The 26,073-nt window shown below is 36.7% G+C and overlaps 1 protein-coding gene across 2 annotated transcripts in view; it reads right to left on the bottom strand.

Moving 5' to 3' along the window:
• PCDH11X (protocadherin 11 X-linked) overlaps window positions 1-26,073 on the bottom strand; it is a 389,820-nt gene that overhangs the window by 116,333 nt on the left and 247,414 nt on the right. For both annotated transcript variants that reach the window (XM_052673093.1, XM_052673091.1), the window contains exon 5: window positions 13,223-13,421. In XM_052673093.1, the coding sequence (XP_052529053.1) occupies window positions 13,223-13,421 (199 nt within the window). The remainder of the gene's footprint in view (window positions 1-13,222; window positions 13,422-26,073) is intronic.

Below are 26,073 nucleotides of genomic sequence, written 5' to 3'. Positions count from 1 at the left end.
GTAGTCATGAACATAACCAAAGGTTGAAAATATGCCCAGTCTAACAGATATGAATGTCACTGAAGAAGCTGGACATTCTCACTGCATGTTAACTGCACTGCATTTGAGAAAAATAATTTAGTAAAAAACTGTCACAAATATATATATAAAAGAATACTTTTTAATTTGCTAGTCCTTTTCTACGTTATTATTTTTACCAGCATAGGTATATTTGAGAAGCTAAAATTTTGCCAGATTTTTCCAATTGTATCAGAGATCTGTCAAATTTTTTCAATAAAATGCAATTGTCACCCACAGAATTCTTACTTAGAAGTCTTATTTAGAAATGTACAAATTGACATCAGATTTTCAATTTTTTTAATGCTGTATTAATAGCTTTTTATTTTTAAAAACATATTGTTCTTCCTTTGAAGTAGCCTATATTGAAGGAGAAATGCCATCTTTAATCTTGAGATATCTGCTCCTATTGGATTGTGTTCTAGCCTTATTATTTAAAAGCAATTATTTGTATTTAACATCTTACCTCAGCATGCTACATGGTTATGGATTAGAATGCATTTACTAGGAGAAAAGGACAGAGTGGCTGTGAATTAGAAATGCTGGCTGATTGGGTCACCATTTCCCTACTAGCTTCTGGGCCAGAAAAGTCTCTTTGTGAATCCCCTTTTCCTTATTTCAAAGGATAAACATTTATGTGCTTATTTTAAAATTATGCTGCAGTAGCTGAAGAAGGGTTAGCAGAGGATGTTTGATCCAGTTTCTCTCATTCACTGTAAATACTAAGATACAGTTACAGTATATGCTTAGAGTGCAATCAATTTTTAAGGCATAAATGAAACATAATACAGTACTATATATTCTGGAGCTTCATCCGTGTTCCAGGTAAGAGAACAATCTTTCTGTCTACCAGTGCAGGAAGTTGTCTGCTTCTGGTTTCTAAATTCATGGATCAGGCCACCTGTAATTCAGCTTGCCAATCATTTGACTAAAAAGCCAAGATCTTTTCTGACATACAGTCTATTCTAACCAAATAACCTAGAAAACTACTTAGGTAATGCCAGTTCCAGTTGAATAATACAGTGGATAATCTGTGTCTACACGTCAGTGGCAATCACCTGCCCTGTCTGCAACGCTGCCTGCGTACAAAGGACCAGGCTGGGGCAGGCAAGCCCCTCAGGCTGCATGCCTGGTGCCCTAATGAAATGGGTAATGATTGTAAGACCACCTTGGGAAAAAAAATTAAAAATAAACAACAGCATGAACATCACAACAACATTCTTATTTGGAGTCAGCATTTCTTTAACAATTCTCAGACAACATTAAGATGGTGAGGGTAGTGTCGGTAGCATTAAAATACACCACAACCACACCACGATGCTATAGAAAAAGATTATGGGAGAAATGGCAGCTCTGTCAGAGAATTAAACACTTCTTTTTATCATGGTCATGAATAAAGACTGAACCAATCCACATTTCACAGACTTGTTAAGTCTTAAATAGAATGAGCAGCTACCATTTCTTTTAAATTCACTCTGAAATTGTTACTGGATAAAGCATTCCATCAAATAGCTGTGCAGCACAGCTGTTTATCAGATTTCTATTTTTACTTGACTTTCGACTGTGACTATGTATAGGAGTTTCTTCAGCCAGTAAAGCACTTTCTAACAAGAAATATTAATGTACCGTTATATATAGCATCCTCACTCCTTATTCAGCAAGGATAGCTGTTATACAAAACAGAAAACATCTGCTTAACAGTGGGATAATTTCTCTTCAACCCACCAGATTAGAAATAGAAAGTTAATGGCAGAGGTTAATGAAGATTGTACCAAGGAGGATTGAGTTTCTGCAAGTACGTTTCAGAAGCAAAACAAACCCTAGAATTCAGCATTTATAAAAACATAAAAAAAACTAGTTAAAAGTTTCTATTAAGAAATCTCTACTGACTACACTGTTATCTTAGGCTTTGTAATTCCTGTAAGTATAACGATTCACTCCTAACTCAGGAGCTTGAATCAGATTAGGGCATTTACTTGTTTTCCCTGCTCCCAGATATCTTGCTTTTCTTGGGATTTCTGCCAGTATTGTCAAGCAGTGTAGTTGATTTTTGTGCTGGTGCACTGAATTATCATGATGTGGACAGCTGTCTCCTTGGCAATTTTATGTAACGTGAATCTCTTTTCTCCCTTTGCTTTCAACTGCTTTGGCTCTGTGAGAAGATCTCTGATTGCAAGATGCCTGTCACAGCATGCTCTCTATGAGAAACAAACACTACTCTGAAATGCTCCTTAACGGCCTCACTGTATTTGCCTCATCTTAGCTCAAAGATAGAAAATCTCCTGCTGCTTGCAGCGAGATTTTGTGAGTTGGCTTTCTTGTTACAAAGGCAGACACTTTCACATAAACCGAGTGCACTCATTAAGTTTATTGGGCAGTTAAGTATTAATGTTAGAGCCCTCCTAACTGTTATAATAGCTGATTCCAGTAGAAAAGTAAGTCATAGTAATGTCAGAGCTCTCTCCTTAGTCCTTTTTTTTACTGTGCCAGTTACAGGATGACAGAATATCATTTCTGAAGCTGTGACACAAATCTGGCAACCCACTCCATTCTGACACAAATTAAGGGCCAGAAATCACACAATGATTCTGACACAAATTCCTTCCACAGAAATGCCCTCACTCTATCAAACAATCAGAAGAGTATAGGAAAATAAAAAAGGGAAATCAAAAAAAAGAGAAAAGAACTATCCTTTTCCAGCTCCAGAACACTTCACAGCATTGCACTTCTGAAATCAGTCTGTAGATTAGTAGAGTCATATAAAAGCATAACAATGAATTGAAGAGAAAGTACCTTAGTTAGATTTTTGGGAAAATGCTATCTTGCAATTACGAATTGTCAAACAGAAAACTAGTTATTTTGATATGCAACCTGATATCCAACTGTTCCTCTCCTTTAGAACATACAAATCATAATTTAATCAGCTAAACTAATTATCATACAACTCAGATTCCACATAGAGACATATCTAAATGCCTTTCCATTCACAGGACTCAGCAAAGAATTGTAAAGGATGAGCTTTATTTGCAGATCTCTGGCACGGATCTTTTTCACAATGATGTGAATACATTCCAGTATGGAGGCAGGTCAGAGTGATGATATGCTGACAGTCAGTGGGGCCTGTGGAAAGAGATGCTTGCAATCTTCCCAAAAAAGAGAATTAACAAGCTAATTTTAAAGACAGATGTATAGGAGCTCCACCCCCAACAGAATATGTAATCAGTGATATTTGATTCCCAGTGAAAAAAATTAGCATGTGAATAAAGAGGAGCTTTGATATCAATTGTATTATGATAAAAACAGTTTTTGCTTTCATAGTTTTCAAAGTGCTTTCTCTCACCAACCCAATCTCCCTTTACTGCCACTGTTTTTCTTCATGTGTAACACTACTGAAGAGTGGCAGAGGTGTTCTTTCATTTTCCAAGCTGTTCTTCAGTATGTGATTGGTATGAGACTCAAGTACAGTCTTTTTCTTCGTAAGAGAAACGTTTGCTTTCTGTTAAAGTATTAGGTAAGTGAGGGATGGATTTTATAACGTTTCATCCCAAAGAGGACACATCTTCTGGGACATTTTTGGACAGTCAATCAAGATAACCAGACAAAAGAACAACTATTGAAACAGTGCCATTGTTCTTCCTGATATGTCAAGGAAGCAGAGTTTTTCTGCGTAAGAGGAATTCAAGCACAGTAGTAGTAGGCAGAATTAGATCCAAATCCTTAAATGTGGAAGGAGCATTTCAAAGGGATCACTTGTTGTTTCCAAAGACTATCTAGAGGGGATTTTAATTTGAGGACCTAAGGCTTTAAGCAGAGCTTTAAAATGTTTCTGAAGAAGCATTGCAGCACTGCTGTTTGAAAGCAGGACATGTCAGAAAAAAAATTTAAAAGCACAAAGCAGAAAAAGAGGGAAGATACTGTGAGCTCCTGTTCTATCTCACTATCACATCTAAATCGCTTGATTTAGGCACCAACAGTTAAGATCGCAGACAAGTAACACAAATAACACAATTTTTAAATAAAATCAGCAAATCAGCGTTAGTAATGTGCACAGATTCAGGTGAACACTTGCCAGACGCTTTACATGGTAAGGTTAAACCAACTTCCTACTGCAAGAATCTGAGAGAAACAGCTGATCTGACAGACAGGTGACTGCATATCAAACCAGCATGATGCTGGCCCACCATGGCACTGCACAGCACTGTTAGTGCATGCTAACATCTCCACATTCAGAGAACACTCCTGCCTGTCCACAACATGATGAGTTACCCAATCCACACCATTATTAACAGTGTGATTAGGTTTAGGGGATCTAGTACAGAACAAGCTACCTACCTAATTTCACAGGATGAAATAAGAAAAAATAAAATTGATATGCACTTACAAGTGTTGCTAGTATAGCATATGTTGTTTGTATAGATCAGCACCACTTATATTATGAAAGTATGATGTATGAAAGTATGAAAGAGATCATTTTTACTGCAACTATATCATAAAAATCAGTGTAGCAGCTGCATTGTGCTCGGACTCAAACAAACACATAGCAAAAGCGCTGCCTGTAATACAGCGAGTTTACATGGATATGTACAAATAACCAAGAGAGCATGCAAGCAGGATGAAAGTTATGAAAAGAACACGTGAGACATCAGCATCTGGCTGAAATTATTTTGAAATTGAGAATATACACAGCTCCAAAACCAACTCTGAACAATTAGAATGTCACTTGGTTTCATAATATAAGTATAGAATAACATTTTATTCTGAGTAAAACAATCCACTAAAAAAACATCTTGCAAAATCACTCAAAAATTGTCACCATAAATATTTGGTTTATGTCTCTCCAGCTTAACTCAGACATTTATTTCATCTTTCAGAATGTGTGTAACAATAGTGGCCAGGAGACTTCAAGAAAAATTGGCATTATCACACCAGGATCAACAGTATGTAGACTGCCAACAGCCCTACGTTCCTTTGATGCAGGGCTTGCACAAGTACTTCTCTTGACCTTAACGTAGAAAGGTTAAGGTTTACTAAGCAACCAGAAAATAAAAGCATGACAATGCAGATTAGATAACCTCAAAATATACGAAAACAGCAGTTTGTTGAAAACATGCTGCTTTGCTTTTCCAGCAGGCAAAAAGATCTTTGAAGAGTAAAGGCAAATTATCTCACTCATTCAGTAATGAGAGTATACCTGAGCTTTTAGAAACAAAATTCCAACTGTTTTTAGTTTGTAACCAAAATTCCACTTAGAGAAAATATATCAATGGATGTTCATCCAGGACCACATCTCTTCACAATGACAACAATCACTAGATTGACTGAATTGATGAGATCTGTCTCAGCAAATACTGCAACTTCAAGAGTACAGTCAATTGCAAATCTTCTTTCTTCTTCTTAATTTTTAAGGCACATTGGTAGTTGTAATCAAGTAATAAAATAACATACTTCAAACACAATTATAAATGTGCATTTTTTTTCCATATGGTTTAAGTAATTTAAAGTGTAAAAAAAAAAAAGATTTTTTTTTATTTTTCTATTTTTAAAACAAGAACTAAACACTAACAAATGTCTTAACATTTCATATAGCCAAATGCTCTTCTTGGTGCTACTGATCACTTTAAACTGAAAAAAAGAAAGGAAATCAGATTGCATCACTGTAGTCTCAAAAAAAAAAAAAAAAAAAAAAAGCAGCCGTGAAAGTATCAGACAAAATAAGACTGACAGAAAGACATGAAATGAATTGTCTCATGTAACTGAGAAACACAGATGTCATATTAAGCTTATTTTACTGTATGGGTGGCCCAGGAAAAATTGGAAGTAAAGGCAAGCTCATCAAAAGAAGACCACTTCTTCCCTCTGATGGAGCACTCACTCGAGCTGGGTGACATCGAAGTCCCTGTGACTGTTGTTGTCACTTGGCACTTGTGCCAGGTCTTCACTTGTCATTTTCAAACACAGTGTACAAGATAAGGGATTGCTTTGCTCACAGAGATCTGCTTCTCTGTGATAAACTTCTATCTCATCCATAACTAGATTTAAGATAGGTAGGATACACTCATCTTCAAAGCTGTCACCAGAAGGGAACTCTATCAATGGCTTCAGCTTTCATACATTACAGATAAACTTTCCATTTTAATCAGTGCCCTTTGTGACTTTTCAAGCTATCATAACCATCAAACGCCTAATATACTCCCAGATACAGGGTGCTCCAAATTAGATTCCACTTACCCAGTCAAGCTTCAGGGCCTCTATTTACTGCAAATGTGACAGCTAATCAGATTTAAGAAGAGTTTGAAAAAGTAGAGGGAAGAAATTTCCCTACCCACCTCTGTCCTGCCAGGCTGCCTGCCACAGCAATGTATTTTAAAACTTTTACAAACCTCAAACAGAAAAAAATATATAGACTTACCCATTACCATGTCAGCTTGAGTGATAACATAAATATGTATTATAGAATGTCTGCCACTACATCACTATTTACAGATGTCAGAGTTCATTTATTATTAAAATAGAAAAAACAAAAAACCAACAATACAAAACCAAATGTTTTAAAGTCTTCTTTATTATTTCACAAGAAATGACTGATTTCTAAACTGTAAGGTGGAGCTATTCTTTCTAATCCTTTTATGCTGACTTCTATCATAAATGCTATTAGATGCCATTCACAAACACAACATTACTGCCTGGACTACTTCTTCCCAGTGTGTAGTGTAAAAGATCAACAGAGTGCTGGTGAGGCCACAAAGAGAACAACTGCATGATTCTGCATGAAAGAAAACACCACATCCAGGAAAATGCGCATTTTATCTTCCTTATCTTCCCAAAGTAGAAAACGTATATTAAGGTTTTCTTCATAGTCAGATATCAATAAAACATCCATAACTCTTTTTAAAGAAAATTTATATAGAGTGCTCCTTATTTACTGGAATGAAAAGATTTTTTTTTTTTTAAAATCACTATCTGTATTTATAGTGCTGTTGTCCTCTGTGTGTTAGTTAGAGCTGCAGGATATTTTGCAATTGTAATTTTTATTTCATTCACTTTGTCCATTTCCTCCCCTTTGCGCTAGCTGCTTTAATGATACTTAAGTCAGGCACTCAGGGATCAAATTATCAAATCGTAGAATTATTTCTGAATATGCAGTCTCTAGGTACAAGTAAAAGTCCACTTGCAAAAATCACTCACCTGCATTGCTGTAAATTCAATTCTGCAATGTGACCTTGTCCCCCCCCCCTCCCATCTCCAGTCATCAGAAAAAAATCAAGAATCTCATAACAGTTTGTTCTACAGAAATTTTTAGAATCACAGAATCACTAAGGTGATTCAACCACCTCCCTGGACAACCACCTCCCTAGACAGCCCATTCCAGTGCCTGACTGCTCTTTTAGAGAAGAAACTTTTCTTAATGCTCAATCTCCAACTTGAAGTCATTCCCTTTATTCTATCATGAGTTACACAGAAGAAGGTGACCCCCATCTCGTCACACTTCCTTTCAGGTAGCTGTTGAGAGTGGTAAATTCTCCACTGATACTCCTCCAGGCTAAATAATCCCAATTCCCTTAGCTGCTCCTCCATGAGTCCTGGAGACTTGTGTTACAGACCTCTCACCAGCTTCATTGTCCTTCACTGGACATGTTCCAGGGCCTCAATGTCTTTCTTGTAGTGAGGGGCCAAAAACTGTACACAGTACTCAAGGTGCAGCCTCACCAGTGCCAAATAAAGGGGATGATCACATCATTGCTTCTGCTGGCAACACTACTTCTGATACATGTCAGGATGCCATTGGCATTCTTGGCCACCTGGGCACAATGCTGGCTCATGTTCAATTGACCAAAATTCAATTCATGTTCAATTGACCAAAAACTCCAGATCCATTTCCTCCACACAGTCTTCCAGTCACTCTGCCCCAAGCCTGTAGTGTTGCATGGGGTTGTTGTAGCCACAGTGCAGGACTTGGCACTTGGTCTTGTTGAACTTCATCCCATTGGCCTCGGCACAATGATCCAGACCCCTCTGTAAGGCCTTCCTACCCCCAGGCATATTGACACTTCCTACCAGCTTGGTGCCATCTGCAAACTTACTAAAGGCGCACTCAGTATCCTCATCCAGGTCATCAATAAATCTATTGAATGAGACAGGTTCTAATAGCAAACCCTGGCAAACACCACATGTGATCAGGTGTTGGCTTACTTCATTATATGTGATTATGATTAGATAGAGATTTTATGAACAAACTGCCAAAACATCTGGAAAATATACACAGTTGTCAGCCTCAGACATTTAGTACCTTCAAAGATATGCCAAAATTATATGAAGGTGCACTTCACTTTAAAATGTAAATGCTGAGTACATCCTGATTTTGATCTCTGCTCATTTCCCATCTTTTAAATCAAATGCTCACCAGATGACTACCCTATTGGCTGACATGCACCTGATTCATGGTGGTGCTCTCAGGAGGTTCATCAGAAAGGTAGGCATTTCAAAAGAATGGTGCAGAGAATTAGTCAGCCACTACATACTCCCATCTACATACAAGCTAATTTGATTAAAGGTAGAGGATCAAACTCTGTTGCCTCAGAATGATTAATTACCTCAGCACTTTCAGAATTAATTATTAGTACACAGCCACAGGGATAGGAAAACCCAATATAGCATAAGTAGAGGCACCCAGTGGGCAGATTTACTACACTGGGATCTATTTTAGCCCAGAATTTATTATCCTTAACTAATGACAGTGTCTTACTATTTTTCTCAAATTACAGTTAAGTGCTACAGTGAGTTTACAATTTAGCAGTGATGGAATTAAAATACTCTTGGATTTCATCCTTACTGTGATATGAAAAGCACATGAAAGCAACAAAAAAAACCCCCCAAACTAACATAAAATTATGTCAGTTTTTAAGCAGGGAACAAAATGCTTAAAATGCTGAAATTTTATTTTTTTTCTTGTGTCTCAGGACAAGATCCCAAGTCCAGCTGCCAGAGCAAAGTTACTCATGATGCTCAAAGAGCATATTTCAGCAACTTCAGTGTTTCTGATTATCAGACAAGTCAGTATAGCCAAAAACGCTGCCATTTTCACCAGGGATAGAAAGCTTCCTATCATCAGCTGTCTGCCAGCAGCAGCGCTGGCCCCATCTTCATAACAACATCAGGGAGATTTACTGGATCATGCACATCATTATGAAGGCTAACTTCCCACAGGGCCACCAGCTTGGCTCAAACAGCCTGTGTGGTCACCAGCAGCACACTGCAATTTGCAGCCAGGAGCTGGAAGCAGAGTAGAGCTGAACTGAGTTGGCCAACATTTGTTGACAACTTCTATACTGTGAACAAAGAAAAGAGAACCTCCTGGATAACAGGATACATTTGCTGCAGTTACACAGGGCATTCTGTTTGCTCCTCTCATAAATTTATCAAGCTCCTGTTTGAATCCACTTAGTGTTCTCTTTCTCTGTTTTTCTACTTACTGTTCTCAAATATGAAATCTCAAAATGTCTGACCTATCCTGGCTTACTGACAGCGCCATTTGTCCATAGAGCAAACAGGTACTTTACTCTGCCACCACAATCTCTCTTTCCCCATTCTCTATTATTCGAGAACAGTCCAGGTTCTCAGCCACATTTTACTCTGCTATTTAAACAAACTAATATTAATTTCTTTTTCTGTGTCTAGATGTTCCATTCCCTTGTTACTAGTAAATCATTCTTTATACCTGTTTCTCAAGTGAGTTCTCCTTTATTCAACTTGGAAAGGAATTCTGTTTATTATACTCCAGTTGTGGTATCATCATTGCCTTGGTTGGTTTTATTTTTTGTTTTTCACTTTTTGTTGTATTAGGAATAAACTGGGATTTTTTTTTCACAGTGCATTTGGTACTGGTGATTTATAGTTTATCTTTGTCATACCCTGTTGTTTTTCTCTTTATCATTTTCAGCTGGAAATTTATATACTAGTTACATACACCAGTTCCTATGAGAAAGACTTTCAACTACTAGTCTTCATCCCACTGCTATTACTCCAAATCCTTAGCAAAAGCCCGTTCTTATATCATATATACCTCCTTCTCCAAATTTTTAGTGATGCTTGGCTTTGAAATAGTAGAATATTTCATTGATATGTTCCCATTTTTAATGACAATTTCATTAACAAGGAATGAACATTTTTCAAATCTTGCATTAATATGTCTTTCCCTTAATTACTAATGCTCTACCTTAATGTCATAATAATAGTTATTAGGTCTCAAATCTATATAGATTAAATCTACATTTGTTCCAATATGGAAAGGGTAAGTGAAATTAGATAACAGAGCTAATCTAGTACCATACTGGCAGATTTATGATACCATTTAGTCTGTTCTGTTTATGCATAGCTTGATTTCTTTCTTGCAAACATGTTCCAATGGAGAAGCCATATCATGTCACCACTTGCTCAGGAGCACAGATTTTTCTTGAAGCATTGTCTCTTGGAATTCCAGAAAAATCAGTACAACACTATCAGTTTTGACACCCTGGTAGAAAGATAATCTCTCCACCACATGAAGGCACTGAATCTGTTTTGAACTTTTAGTTCCGTTATCATAATTCTTCATCAGCCGCTCACCTCAACAAAAATCACCTCACCTCATCAACCTCTACAAGAATTAAAGCAAGGTAAAATGCTTCTTGTATTTTGGAGGAAAAAAAAAACTATGCCATCTTTAATAATCAACATACATTTCTGCTGCAGACCTCATTTGTATGTGGCTAAATAACCATAGATTACCACTGTTAAGAATTAAGACTGATTCTCTTGAACTTTGTTGATGATTTAAAGCCAGGATAAGCTCTGTCCCAGATTTTCATTCAGCCTTGTTTGCTGGCCACATGTAAGGTCCCATGTAGCAAATGTGACTGAAGAACTGATCTGCTTAAAAAATATTTTTTTCTGCACAAAATCAAGTTGAACTCAGTCTAATTCTTCTATCCAGTTTGCCAAACAGGTATACACATGCTTTGGCTACCACAAGAGAAGGTGCAACAGGTTGTCTTTTGACCATTCTCTCCTTAGCTCTCCATCAGGTCAGAATCATTTTCATTTTTTCCACTACTGACTAAATTTGCCACACACGCATTGATGAATGAAAGAAACCTCAGTCTGAACAATTTCACAGACTGGTACACAAAATATTGCTAATGCTCTTACCTTGTAAAAGTATGTCAATTTTCAGTAGTGTACAGAATATAAATATGTCACAGGTCTTCCTTTTATCTCTTGGTTAAATTTATGAAAGCAGATAAGAGATATCCATTTATACATCCATGTTTTTCTGCCACTAGTTGCTGCCATTAATATAAGCAAGAAACACAAAAAAAAGGACTAAAAACTACACTTCACATACTGTAAGCATCATGTTATATAGTGGCAATTAAATTGATACAAAAAGATGCAAGTTAGAAAGGCAAAAAATCTTCATGAAAAAGAAACGCTAATTAAACTGTGATTTCAAGTCTGAAACTAAGCTATCAGATAATTAGACAGGTGATTAAACTTTCTTCAGTTTTCACACTTGAAGAGATACCAGGTGCCTGTACAGTGATGCGTCAATGAGATTCAGATGTACTGGTTTTAGGCCAACGATTTAGAAGAGTTGTGAACCCTATTTCTCCTGAAATTGCAACACACTGGCAAATCCAAAACCCAAGCCTCTTCTTATATAGCCAGACAGGATCCACATTCCTCTGCTAACAATTCCCATGCACCACACTCTACGCATGAGATAACCCAAATGCTGATTCTATGTATGTTCTACATATCAGAAATAAGAGTTACAAAGAATAAAAGGAAGAAGGAGCTGGAAAGGAAGTTTAGATCATGTGCATGGATAGAAAAGACATCAAACAACACATATGTGAAACTTGCTTTCTTCTGGGATATATATGTAGCCTCTTAGACTTTCATTTTGTGAAAAATACAGCTTGACTGACTAGAACATTCTTATGGGTATATTACATCCTCAAATATGTGAGCACAAACAGAAGCAAATAAACTTCACAACTTCTGCTCGTTCTTGTCAGTTGTCTCTCAACTCAGAAAAAAAAAATATTCTGGCATTACTTCAGGAATCATAATTTTGCAGTTTTTAAAGTCTTAACATTAGGGTCTGCAATTTATAGTTACTGAACTAGAAGTAAAACAGAGAGGTCATTGTTCATGCAGACAAATCCCTCAGATTCTGGTCTCAAGTAGCACACAACAAGGACAGCAGCATGATTTCCAAAAGCCAGGATGACTTTGTCAGAGGCAACTCTGAGTCAGAGGTAATGCTCTCTGTTGGATGTTGTGTTTGCCACTGCTGAGATACACTTCACAGAGCTATTTCAACCTCACTGGACTTACTAATTCATCCTTCAAAATATAATAAAGCAGATGTAATTCACGTTTTGGGTCTAGTTTTGCCCAGAACAGATGTATTTCCAAATCACTTACTAGGTCTCTAACAAGGCCTTAGAGGCATCCATACTTACAGGTGTCTTTTCATCAACAGCATAGTTCAATTTAATCTAGATAAAGAGCCCCTGGATAATTAGCAGTTGCCCGAAGTGCACTAGAGTTTCTATTAGGTCAAGTCGGAGAAAGCAACGCTGGTCTCTGACTAGTCTCTCGCACACCTTGATTTTTTCTGTTTTCCATGTCACAAAAAGCCTGTGATAACAGCTGAATTAAGTCATGTGGCAGAGTTCTTTGAGATATTTACCACATACCACAGTCGCTCTCAAAAGAGAAATCAAAAAACCCTTATTTCTAAAGACTGTAGTGCCATCCAGAAGTTCTTCCTTCTGGAAGCAAACTAGTGTGTGCAGAAATGTTGGATATGAAACCATAGAAGACAGCATAAACTCTCTCACAACAGTGTTTTCAACGGCAAAGGCAAGTGTTAACATCTTCAGAAAGTGCCTATGTGTACAGCATCTCAGATTTACAGAAATACCAGGCAATCTATAAACTCTTTACAGCTCAAAACCGTTTCTTTTCAAGTGGGCAAACTTACTCTGCATTGTTAGAAATACAGGCCTTTCTGGCTATGTTCAGATCAACATTCAGTTTTGATCAGTGCCTAAAAAGGAAGCCCTCTTCTGCTATTCAAGCAATTTAATGACCAACATGACCAGAGTTTGTCACTTACTGGACTCAGGGTCTGAGTTTCCGTCTCCTTCTGTCCGGCTGTTGGGTGATGCTTGCTCATAGTACTCCTCCTGAGGGAAGCCGAGGGGCAGCGGGTGCGATGTGCTGGCACCACTGCTGGGCTCATGGTCTCCAAGTCCACTGTCACTGCAGCTTTCCTGGGAGCCATCTGGTAGGTGAAATGTGACACGGCGCTGAGGCTACGAGGAAGGAAGAAAATTATATGGTTTCCGCTACAGTATCAGTAATTGCTTAATGCAACCAATTTAGGAAATGTATTATTTCAGTTATCTGCTGAAGACGCATTATCTACAGCTCTGCACAATTTCAGGCTTTTGTGAACAGGCAGCCTGCTTCACCTGACAGCACTGTATTTTTTTTCCTACTTTTCTAAAAAGTAAGCCCTGATGCAAAATGAAAGACACCAAACACTAAGGAGATTCTGTCAGACTTCACAAGTCTTTGGATGCCTTTTGTATATTGACTTGGAGATTTCAATCAGTTTTTGAGGCTCAATTTATTTCACCGCTCAGTTTTCTAGTTTTCAGAAAACATTTTCTTTAGGCCCAAAAGCGTGAAGCAGCTTTTAATGGGAAAGAAATGTGACACACTTCTAATGTTGTTGTATTCTTCCAAGCTAGAGAAAGAACAAACAATAACATGTCTTATGTATTGAAAACAATTTTAATAGATTTTACACATCCATTAAATTAATGAATTGAAAGCAGATTCCACTACTGTGCTTCAGACATTTCATTACAACCCCTTTGATTTCCATCATACCATAGATCTGCATCACAACAGTAAAAGACTGGAAGCTGGGAAACAGAGGAAGGAGCACAGATAATGACTTGAAGGAAGGGCCAGGAGAGTAAGAGACTTAACTCATCAGGCACAGGACATCATTTTCATTCTTACTGAAATGCAAATCTACCACTGTATTGAAAGAAAATGCAGAAGCAAAAAATAACCAAATCCGCTAGGAGTATCTTGAAAACTCTCAATGTTAACATTAAAAAAGAAAAACCACAAAAATAACTGAACAGCAATCTGAAATGCTCTTAATAAAAACTTTATTTCAAAGACAAATAATCAAAATTCCATCTGAAAGGGAATGCAAAACTGTCCAATTCCAGAATTGCTGAAGATAGTATTTTTCATGCTATGATTAAAAAAAGTATACACTACCCTGAGGTACTTGGTCACTTGTAGGTCACAGAGTTGAATGCAATGAAGTATACAAATTTTTTGCTACAAAATTCCTCTTTTTCTTCAAAATGTCTGGCATTGTGGCAATACTATGTAAGCCACACGACAGCTGCTGCAGAGCACAGCCAAGATCAACTTCACTTATGTAATTCCTGACAGATGAGAGTCAAAACTGTTCTTAGAAGTTACCAATAAGAAATTCATTGCTTTCCCAGAAAACTGGTTTGAGTGCTTCACCATTACTAATAGATAGGTTTTCTTCTAATGTCAAATCTGACTCTTTCCTGTTACAAAATAAATCACTGCTTCTGTCTCATTCATCATGCTCTGCTTATCCCTACTCATCTTTCTGGTATTTGGCACATTAGTCTATTTCAGATCATATTATTTCAGTCTGTCCTGTGTATTCTGATATTTCTTACTGCCCTCCCTTACACACATACTCACACATGATTCCTTGTGTACCACTTAAAACTTGCTACAGAGATTCAGTGCATCTTTTCAAAGTGCATAGAAGAGATGAAGGATTATTTCACATCTCCGCCAGGTTCCACTGCCTTTGTCTTTTAAGAGTACATTTTCCTTGCCAACTGGTAACTCTGTCCGAAGTAAGGGTGAGGGCTCGGGTTAGAGTCCAGCTCCATCTCTAATGGTCTTTTGCCAATTGTCTCCTTTCTGGTGCGTACCACTGATTAACGCAGTGTAGATCAGCAGTTTGCATTCATTCTTTCTGGCATTGTGTTCTTTCAGATGATTTCTCTGTCAATCATGTACACTGTATGTTCCAGTCCTGCTTTCTGAAGCAGTTCTGTACACTTACCAAATTTCTAGTGCTAGATTTTTCCTCATTTGGCAGCTGAGGGAACCTGGAACAGATCAAGCCAAGAAATCTGGAAACTTGAGCACAGAACAATTCTTCATCGCACAGGATGGAAAGGGGTGGGAAGATCACACCATAGGGGGATCACAGGGGGACCACAGGGGCCCATAGAAGTATCAGAATCCACTCAAAATAAACTGGTGTCATCAGAATAATAATATTTAACTCTTTGGAAATAACTAATTAATATATAGCTTATGAAAGTTTGTAACTCATACAATTTATAAGAAAAGAATAACATGCTATTCTACTTCTTAACTGGCAACTGCCTCTCAGAGCCCTATTCACACCAGCAAAAAACTAAAGTTTTGTGGAGTTGATACAGGAAAAAAATCCCTGCAATGATATGGTTTTAGCCCTGCACACAAAACTGCACCTGCCCTTACATACATGCAAGTCCATTGCATTACATCAGTTCCATTGCATGTGAAACTGATCATACAGTTGCTTTTGCCTTAGACGAATCTGCTGTTCACCATACCTATGAGAAATCCAAATGTCTCTAGAATTACCACAAAAACCTATAGAACTGTAAATATTTAGCTGTATAAATTGAGATGTCAGTTGTAAGAAAGATGAAAAGCAGATGATGCAAAATTAACCAGAATGAGCTAAAAGCTCACCACGTACGATTTGACAGTGTCCCTGCTTCTGTCTCACTGACAACACGAAGACAGGGCAGAGCGCTTCTGAAAAATTTATCAAGATGAAAAGAACATTTGTTTCTCTACTTAAGTGTTGCTATACTCTTAATTCATGCCGACATCAGACAATGATCTGGAACAAGTCATTCTAATAAAACTTTGCCAAAAGCTGGGACTTATCTTCTGTCACATTTATTTTGGAAATTTTCTCCTTGAGGCATTGAAATTTCAATTGATAAGATTATAAAATATCCTCAGCCTCCAGCTGCTTTTCTATTTATTTCTAAAGGGAGTTAACACCAATAGCAATAGAATAATGAGGATTATGGTTTATTTTATTTATTTGAATGACAGTTCTCTATTTTTTTCCAAAAGGGACAAATGCAAGCAAAACCTTTATGTATTCTTGCTGCATTTTAAAAATGCTGAGAAACTTGTAATACTATCTGACCAAATAGTTAAAAAGAGGAGAAAAAAAAAAAAAAAAAAAAGAAAAAGTATCCAGAATTATATGGTACATTAAACAGTATTAAATTATCTTTATTGTTCTGAGCACAAAAATTCCGGTTCCAGGGATGTTATGAACCCAGTCACAAGTTCTGTCAGAAGTCTCATATGGCATCCCAAAATGAAATGCATTTAGTAAAAGCAGCCTGTGTCTGGAGGGATCAAATTATCTCAGGAAACCTCAAACCTTTTACTCTCATTATTGAAATTTATATGAAGACTGATCAAAGCCCCAAAACTATTATGCGTTCAATCTTTCACTACAATAATTAGGCTGTGGCAGAGGGAAGAATAAAAGATGAGTAAATAGCTTTGGATACTCTGAAGGGATGATTTCTGGAATTATACACCAGGGGTTAGCCAATTTATAATCAAAAACTGAAAAAAGGTAATAGAAAAAGCAGCAGATATCAACTGAAGAACATTAAACTATTAACCTTATTATCTTCATTCATTGAAGCAAATTAATATCCTTTTAAAAGGAGATCATAAAGAAAAAATACTGTTTAGTTTATGTTGAATTAATTATATTATTTTGATGATAATTCTAATTTAAAATATAATTTTTTTTTTAGGAAATGTTCTAGGGTAGCAGGAAAACAAAAGGATTACTTCAACGTTTTTCTCCACTAATATGCAGCCAGTTATATACAAGTACTCAAAAAAATGTTTTCATATTAGAATCTATTTTTGCTATTAGTATTCATTTTCTCTATTACTTAGATCTTTTAAATGCTAGAAAAGTAGAAAATGGAAAACTTCAAGTAATCTGACAACTGCCTTCAGTTATGACCACAACTTCTTATAGTTCTTAAATAAAATTCCTCATCAAAAGGAAACTTCCAGCTCAAATCTTTATACACTATTGCATTTTGTTCCATAACTGCTATATTTTGTTCATATGCTTTAACAGAGTTACACCAATGCTCTCATCTTCCACTTGCAGAAGATAGGCCATTCAACACTCATTAAAACCAATAATTGATGACGAAAATGTTACAAACCTGGAACTTCACAAACTTCTGACAGAACATCAATGTGTATTTATTTTCAGAATCTAATCCTCCTTTTACCTAATATGTTTTCCAGTAACATTTAACAATTATTATTATTATTATTATTTTTTTTGCTTCTCAACATAACAACCGAAATAATAAAGCTGAAAATAACATTTAAAGCTTGTCAAACATTTTATTTTGCTTTTGAAAAGCAGTTATTGTATGCTAACTAGATGTCAAAATGAAAGCTGAAAGTATGCTTTTTAAAGTATAATACATGTCAGTCTTCAGTTTGACATGTGATTAAATAAGAAGTACACACAAAAGTAACATTAAAGCCGGGCTGTTGCTAAGGTTGAGGATTGGGGAAGTCTAAATTCTGATTTTTTTTTTTTTTTTTTGTATGTTCTTCACTTTCCAGGTTATCACCTTCGATATTGTTATATCACATTTCTAATAGAAAAAGCCATATCAGTTACAATAACATAACAGATTATGTAGAAATATTTCTGTAACATTTCATATCACTTCTGACTGCTGACCCAACAGCATAGATCTCCCAGAGATATTGATCAGATGTTACCAGAATCATGAATTTGTTTTAAAAGCAATAGTATTGCTTACCTCCTACTTTCTTCATGTTTTCATTGGAATAGAGCAGAATTTATACATTCATACATGCACATAGAGCTAGAGTGCTATCTTCATTCTGTTAATTTCAGTTGTGCTTTAGATAAGTATATTTTACCTATAGGTATAGATTTATGGAATAATAAACGATGTTCAAATGAATTACTCGCTTTGGCACAACGCAAAAGTAGGCAGTCAAGGCTAAGCCACTAAGTTCAAGCAGAATGAGTTATTAAAGCTTTGGGGACCTAGAAGAAGTCTCAAGAACTTGATTCAATTTCCATGCATGATTTTCTCCTACTCAGGTTTTCATTTAGAGATCAAAATAGACATGCATAGAACTTCACAGGCCATCATAAACATTCACTTGAAGAAGCTTGAAAATGTGCCCTCATCGTTTCTAACCAATAAATGGAGCTATTTTTAAACAGTGTTTCTCTGAAAAAGGGATTTACATCTACCTTTGGTTCTTCTTTTAGTTGAAAGTATACTGAAATCAGGAGAAAAACAGATACACATACAAACTAAGGCATGCTGAAGCATTGTCATTAAATATTCTACAACAAGTAGTTGTCCATCAGTTCAGCTGTACTTCATTCTAAAAATAAATCCAGGTTCTGCAGAATTTGTACCTGCAGTATTACTGGATGAGAATATTACCAAGAAGTTTATATGTGATACAGACCTGATGCACAATATTCACATACATATCTGTAGAAGATGAATTTGCTCTGCAACAGTTTAAAAAAAAATATATATAAAGAGAAAGGAAGAAAGAAGATTAAAAACAAAAAAAGGTAAAAGTACATTAGCAGAGAGCAAGCAGCAATATAGGTTTTGGAACCTCAGGAGGTTGAGACATATCTAGAATAAAGAGAAAGAAAGACATCCTCAATTTGTTCTGGAAAACAGTCACATATTTTTGATTCCGGAGGTTTTTAAACTACATTTCCAACAATTTTGACATCTTTCACAGTAGCCTTCAAAAGCCATGGGGACCCTGTCACTACTGGTCTCCAGGAGCAGCCAGCTTTTGCTGCACCATGACACAGTAAAATAGCAGGCTTTCTGACACATCTCTCTAACAAGACTCAATACAGAAGTTCTCAAGAAAGCAATGGACCTTTTCTAAATGGAGAAGAAAATAAATGCTTTAGCATATCTGGGCTAGATTGCTTCTCTAGAAGTAATGCTTTGAACATGGCACATTTTCCCTTTTTATCAACACTGCTACAATCTTCCTATGGTACAAGAACATGTAGCATTTCAGAGTGTTTTACTGACTGGAAAGTTATCTCAGCATTTTATTACATTAGTATTTGTTATAGCAGTATGTCTATGATGTTTCATACCACTTATTTTATCAGCTAGAATGGAAAAGAAAAATAGTTCAAGTGGAAAGATAAAATTAGTGTATCATATATATTTTGTAGTTGTCAAAACAAACACGTTGCTCTTCCAGGAGAAAAAGAATGACAAGAAAGATACCCTTTCACTCCAAACGGGCTCTCAGAAAAATCAAGACTTACTAAGACAGAAGCAAAATCACTCTTTCTTCCGCTCTTTGCATCGACATTTCCTTGCAACACTTATCTTTGTGTCCTTCAGCAAATACCCATCAGCCACCTAGCTTGCTGGTTGTTATAAATGTATAGTGTTTTTGTCATCTGAGGTAACACAAAGTATATTCTGATGGCAGTTATATTTAGTCCATCTTTGGGTGAAATAGTTAATGAAGTGGCAGGAAATTACAACTGCAGGCTGCAGTTGTTTTGTACTCTGGCATTTATGAATGGGAACTTTTATCAGCATTACATTCATTAAAATCCAGTGGTCCAGGATAATCTGTCCTGAATCAAGAAGTGATATCACTGAGAATAATTCAAGAATGGTTTTCAAGATCAAAATTTGCATCCTGAAAATCCAATTGCAAGATGAAAGTTTTACTCCTAATATAAGAAGTTATTCCATACATTGACATAAAGCAAAGCCTACCAGTCAAAAATTCATTTGTTTCAGTATTATCATTGTAAATAGATGCTATTGAAAATATGCCAGAGTGAACACTCTGTTATTCCAAATGTCTAAAATACTCATTTTAATCTCAAGTTGTCTTAAGGAAAAGCATTATATTTTAATTGATTAAAGCCAGAAATCTCCCATTTCTATGGTTAAATGATCAGGTTGGAAATGAGTAAGTTTTTAAATTGTTTACAGTAGAATATATGAAATATTCAAAATTACTAAAATGAATTGAGCTGCATTCTATTAACATTCTTAAATGGATGTCTGAAATATGAATTTGTAAATTTATAACAGTTTATTCATTTAAAGTGCTGCATTGTATCACTGATTCTATTCTTTGCTCCTACAGAGCCATGTCTCTGCAATTGTCCTTTCAGGTAATCAGAATAAATAACTGTCTTTCTGCATTCACCACTTGCACGATTTCAGCAAAACAAAATATACAGCCATTAGCCTTCCCCTGTTTCTTGAATCTTCCTAGTTCATTTCTACATTCACTGCAGCCATTCTTCTTGACTATTAAGATTACTCATCCTTCTTCAGGCAGCAAAATACACAATGCAGTATATGTTACTTCTCAGAAAGAAATAATGCAGCTCTGGGCGGGGAGAAGAGAGAGGTTCTGGCTGTAACCTGACGAAAACCCTTTCTGCAGTGTTCACCCTCAGCCCAAGAGCAGGCACCCCACCTGTACCTGTGGCCTATAGCTGCTCCTGCTCAGCATCAGCCCTGCCTTCAGGCAAAAGGTTTGTCATCTTAAAACACAACCAGAATGTAGCTGTGGAAAGCAGCTGTAACTCTGGGCTTGGTTTTGTGAGGTTTGGGTCTGCCACCACAGACCTGGTTTAGTAATGCTCAGAGCTCTGGGTTCCTTTGATAGAAGATATTCTTACTGGCATGAGTAAGAAAACACGAACTAAAGCCATAGTAATCTGTAAGAAAACAGAAGAGAAGTCCAGAGAAATAAACTAAAGCAAAAAACATAACACCCCAAGTGGAAGTGGTAGAGTGCATGCACACAAGGACCGTGCAGCTGTGGTGCACGGCCAACGCCAGACTTTCCTCACAGGCCTGCTGCGCAGAGCGGCAGCACTGAGCGCACCGCTGTTTTACTTCAGAGCAAGCTAGTTCCAACCATTTACTGTATAACAAATAACATTACTGGCATACTCATAGATTACACAATCCTAAGGAACGATGTCCAAAGAACTGAGAAATGGAGAAGGGTCCCAGAGCAGGAGGACAAGGGCACAACAGTGAAAGCCATTTCTAGCAACTTCTTGAATGAATGCAGTGGCTACTATTGCTCGTATGACACAACAAAAAATTAATACTTCTACCATCTTTACTTCAAAATTATTCACGTCATGTAAATCTTAGTAAGATCAAAGGTAAATAATCAGAGGTAAATAAATGCCCTACTCAACTTGCTACACTTGGAGTACCAACCTTAAGCAGTCCATGATTCTGCAATGCTGTGAGAATACTCTCCACACAAGCCACACAGAACACATATCTAATAAACCTACAATACTCTAAGAACTCTTACAGCATGGAGACAATCAAGAATGGTGAATGCCTGCTCTAGGAGACCCAAAAAAGCAGTGATTCTTCCTTGTAAAATAAAGTTCTTTAAAAACAGATGTAAGGCTTTGGGCCTACACTATGTTCTTAGTGCTTAGGAGAAGGAAGCGAGATTGCTGAGAACAAAAAAGCACCTTTGAAAGAAACCAGCAAGAGAAGAGGACTTTTGGGGGAAAACTATTAGCATTAATATCAGCAGGGCTTACGTAAAAGTCATGTGGGCAACTGGTGAACGCAGGGGGCACAGGCATTTTCCACACGCATGCTCCACGCATGTGCAGACAAACTCGTGTATCAGTAACACTACTGATTACCCATGTGACTGCCTTGCTAGCTCACCCTGAAGCTATTACTATGCAAGAATTTGTCTGAATAAAGAAGTCACGTTAATTCTACTCTAAGGTATTTCTTATTTTCATTGGCATACAGCATGGCGTGCTTTGCGCAAAACAAAGTTGCACTTCACATATTTTCTAGGCAAAGTGTTTAAAAACAAATTTGCAGCACTAGTTATGTTTCTTTGCCTACTATTTTTAATGAATTTGACATCTGGTCTTTTTTTGTCAATACAGGTGGCATATTGCAATCAGAAGAAAGCTACTGTGTAAATATCCTGATCTGCAACTCACCCACTAAATGAGTAAGCAATGGAAAAAAATCCATAGCATGCAATTAGCGTTATCCTTTCGAATTTTCCTTTACTTCACTGAAGTCCTTAATAACTTTTAGTAGGTAAAATTGAAGCTAGGAACCCTCCTACACCTTAGGTATATTATATTCTACCCTTGCACAAAATAAATTCTTTTGATGTACTGGAAATCTTATTAATAGATCCACCAGAAAACAAGCATGTAAGCTGGCAGAGGCAATTGCAAGAGGTAAAATGAATGTAAATGACAGATGAAAGAAAATTTCCATTCCGTTCAGATCAATATGAACAAACGTGCTGCAACAACCACAGCACAAAGTGAATTCATCATACTTGTTTTTTGGATTATTTGTCCTGTTCCAAATGCACCCTCTTGTGTTCCTGAGCTACGTTCTTCCTTCACGCAATTAACACTACATTAAGATGCACTCCTGCAGGGTCTTTTTTTCCTTATGTAGCTGAATTGAAGTTTTTCAGAACACTCAGATATGGGGTCGGGAAGATAGGGAGGGAGGTACAGAGAATAGCTTTCTGCTTCTCTGTACTGCGATTCAGAAAGCCTGTAATTGCAGCACTTAATAACTATCTAAATACTTAAGCCAGAATTAATTACCCAGCTATTATGGCAGAAGTATGGATCATATATTGGGTATGATGGAGAGAATGTGTGATAGAACATTTTATTGTACTCACTGCATGCAGTAGGTGTGCAAGGTACTTAAACTATTTGAAGCAATAGGCTTCTCTACTTGGATTCTTCTCAGTATGATCACCAGCTATCTACAAAATCAGCCTTGCTCATTTCATACCTTTTTTTGTTGCCTAATTAAACACTTTCAGGACACTCCATTTACCAGGGATTAATCATCACTATAAAATAAACCTTACTTTCTTTAAAGTCACATTGATGCTTGATAAAAAAAAAAAAAAAAAAAGGAACATAAATGCTTGTTGTTAAACAACTTCCACTGAAGCAGATTTTGAAATGTACAGCCGGAAAGCCAGAAGTCAAGGACTTTCATCAAGGTGAATTCCTCTGTCACTTGGCAGGTTTACATGGTACAGAGAAATCAAAGATATCTGTAACTACTGTTAAAGCTATTTGTTCACATTATTTAAAAATCCCTTTATACAGAAGCTGGACAAATACAGGAAGGTGTAATGGGGAGAGGAGTAATGGTTGTGGAACTGATGCTGTAGTCAACAAAGGTGTAGCAATAATATATGTAATGTATAACACATCTAAGCATTTCAACATATATAACAAAAAAAAATAAAAATAAAAAAATAAAAAACCCAACCCAGATAAACATGGCAATCATAAGGGGGAATTCAAAACCCCAGGAGATGAAGCTTCACTCAGAAAACTTGATTCAGGTCTTTATGCAAAATATTAACTATAGTTAACTTTGATTTTATTCACTATATTAAAAACAAAAACCAAAAAACCAATTCCCAACCCCAAAAGATAATGCCTATCTAAGATTAAGCAGAATAATTTCATAAGGTGGAGGCAGTTTCTTTGACCGAATAAACTGTGGCAGCATTGCTTTGGATTCACAGTAGTTTATCAGGAAATCAGAAATGCTGAAACACAACTTTTGCTCTAAGTTCAAAAGCCTTGTGCTGTGAAGACGTCAGTAGCTGAAGCACATGCAGGCATATATTTACTGGAAAAAGTGTACAATCATATCTCAAAATAACACAATCCGAATTGAGCATAGGTTTCAGCCAGGGTTCACATAGGAAGGTGGCAAGATACTAAGTGCCATCACTAGCATTACAACTGAAGTGATCAAGTCCCTTTCAGCTATGTAGAGTCGCCCTTTAGACTTCAGTGTTTTTATGAAATAAACAAATCATCATTCATGACTAATACCAAGAGATCCTCATGATAGAAATCACACAACTGTGCAAGAAACTTCCTTAAGCTGGGGAGCTATAATTTCCTCTCACATTATATGCCCTTGCATTGGCTCAATCTAAACCCAGCCAACAAATTCACTTTCTGTAATTGTTTACAACCCTGCCTCAAAAGATAAGCTCCATTTTCTCTACAGTTAAAGACTATAAATCCACTCTCGGTAGAGACTGCAGTCAAATTCCCCACTGAGTCCCTAGGGACTCATAGTAGAAAGAAGACAAACAACAGCTACAAGAAGATGACTTTCTAGCTCCAATCAATAATTTGCTTGTCGCTCCACAAGCACATCGCTGTATCAGCATAACTTTGCCAAGTTCCTTATCAGTGATGCACTCTGCACTTACTGGGTAGACATTAAGCATTTTTGCATCCCATGGGTTTTGCATTTCAGTAAATCTCCCTCTCTCAGTGATACAAATATACAATAAACGCCACAGACTGACAATAGAAGTTAGAAATTTGAAAAACCGTCTATAGTGTAATAGTACTTTGCAGATATATATCATCCTTTACTCCAATGGGCTTCAGGAAAATGAATTCAGTTTTAAAATAACAGAACAGAAAAGATAGTTATTAAACAGTTTTCAAATCAACAAACCAAAGCACAAACAGCAATGCCCTCTTGATTCTTGAGACTGAAGGTTAAAGTTAAGTTCAATGGCAGAAACAAAAAATGAAATAAGGAATCATGGATACTGCTATGCAAGATATAATTACATTTTATGTTTTCCATCTACTATGCCTCCACAGAGGAAAAGCTTTCTTTTCTCAAACAATATATTTAAAAAAAAAAAAAAAAAAAAAAAAGTATTTACCTGATGTAAAACATGACAATATACTGCTGTACTGCCTAGAGAACTATGGATGCTTGTTTTATAAGAATAATTCACATAAAGCCTTTCTTAAAAATTTATAAGAGCCAGAGAATTCTCCACAAATTCAGAAATTGACAATAGAACTGCTTTCTGATCGGCCTGGCCAATATGTACAGGTATTCACCGAAGTGAGTGCTAATGCAGTCTGTTTCAGTGGAGCTATACAAATTAAAAAAAAAAAAAAAAAAAATGCTATTAGCAATATCTGCTAACCAAAACCTCTGTGAACAAATGAGAGAGCAGTAATGACTGCTCAAGACTGGAAGTCTGGTGACCGCAGAAGATGCATTCTGCCAAATATCCCATCTGTGAATAACAGACCAGTTCATTAATAGGAGTGCTACAATTAGAGCCAACAAACTCAAAGCTAGGAAAGGACTGCCTTGACAAGTGAAGTTCCTGTTAAAAGCTCTATGGTTCATGAAGTTTAAGATTGAGCTATTATAATTATCTGATATCTCTTGAAAACATGGCTAGCTTTTGTGTTGAAGCTGCACCTGCCAACGGTGCTCCAGGCAGCATGTGCCACTCATTCCAGAACTGCCAGAGCACTGAGGAGAGCTCTGAGCACAGAGAATGAACTCTGTCTCATATGACATCTCAGCAGTATACTGAAGAATTTAAATTAGAAACTTGGTGTTCTTTTCACTGTTTAGCCTTACAGTCTGCTCACTCAGACATCATAAAGTGCTTCTAGGCAGTACCATCACACCCCAGATAGAAGCTTTAGCTATGTGTAGCAGTTTATCTCCCTCCAAATAACTACTGGGTGAAATAAATGGTAAACGTTTGAATAAGATCCATACTGATAAACTAAGACATGAAAGATACACAAGAGAGCTAAACCTTGAGTTTTTTGGTGCTGTCACCAACAAAACTAGATACCCTCAGAGGAAAAGCAGGTGCTGTTTTGAACAGTACATTTCC

The sequence above is a fragment of the Tympanuchus pallidicinctus genome, unplaced genomic scaffold, assembly GCF_026119805.1.
Source record: "Tympanuchus pallidicinctus isolate F22 unplaced genomic scaffold, pur_lepc_1.0 scaffold13, whole genome shotgun sequence".
Lineage (NCBI taxonomy): Eukaryota > Metazoa > Chordata > Aves > Galliformes > Phasianidae > Tympanuchus > Tympanuchus pallidicinctus.
This window is presented reverse-complemented; position numbering and strand designations above follow the sequence as displayed.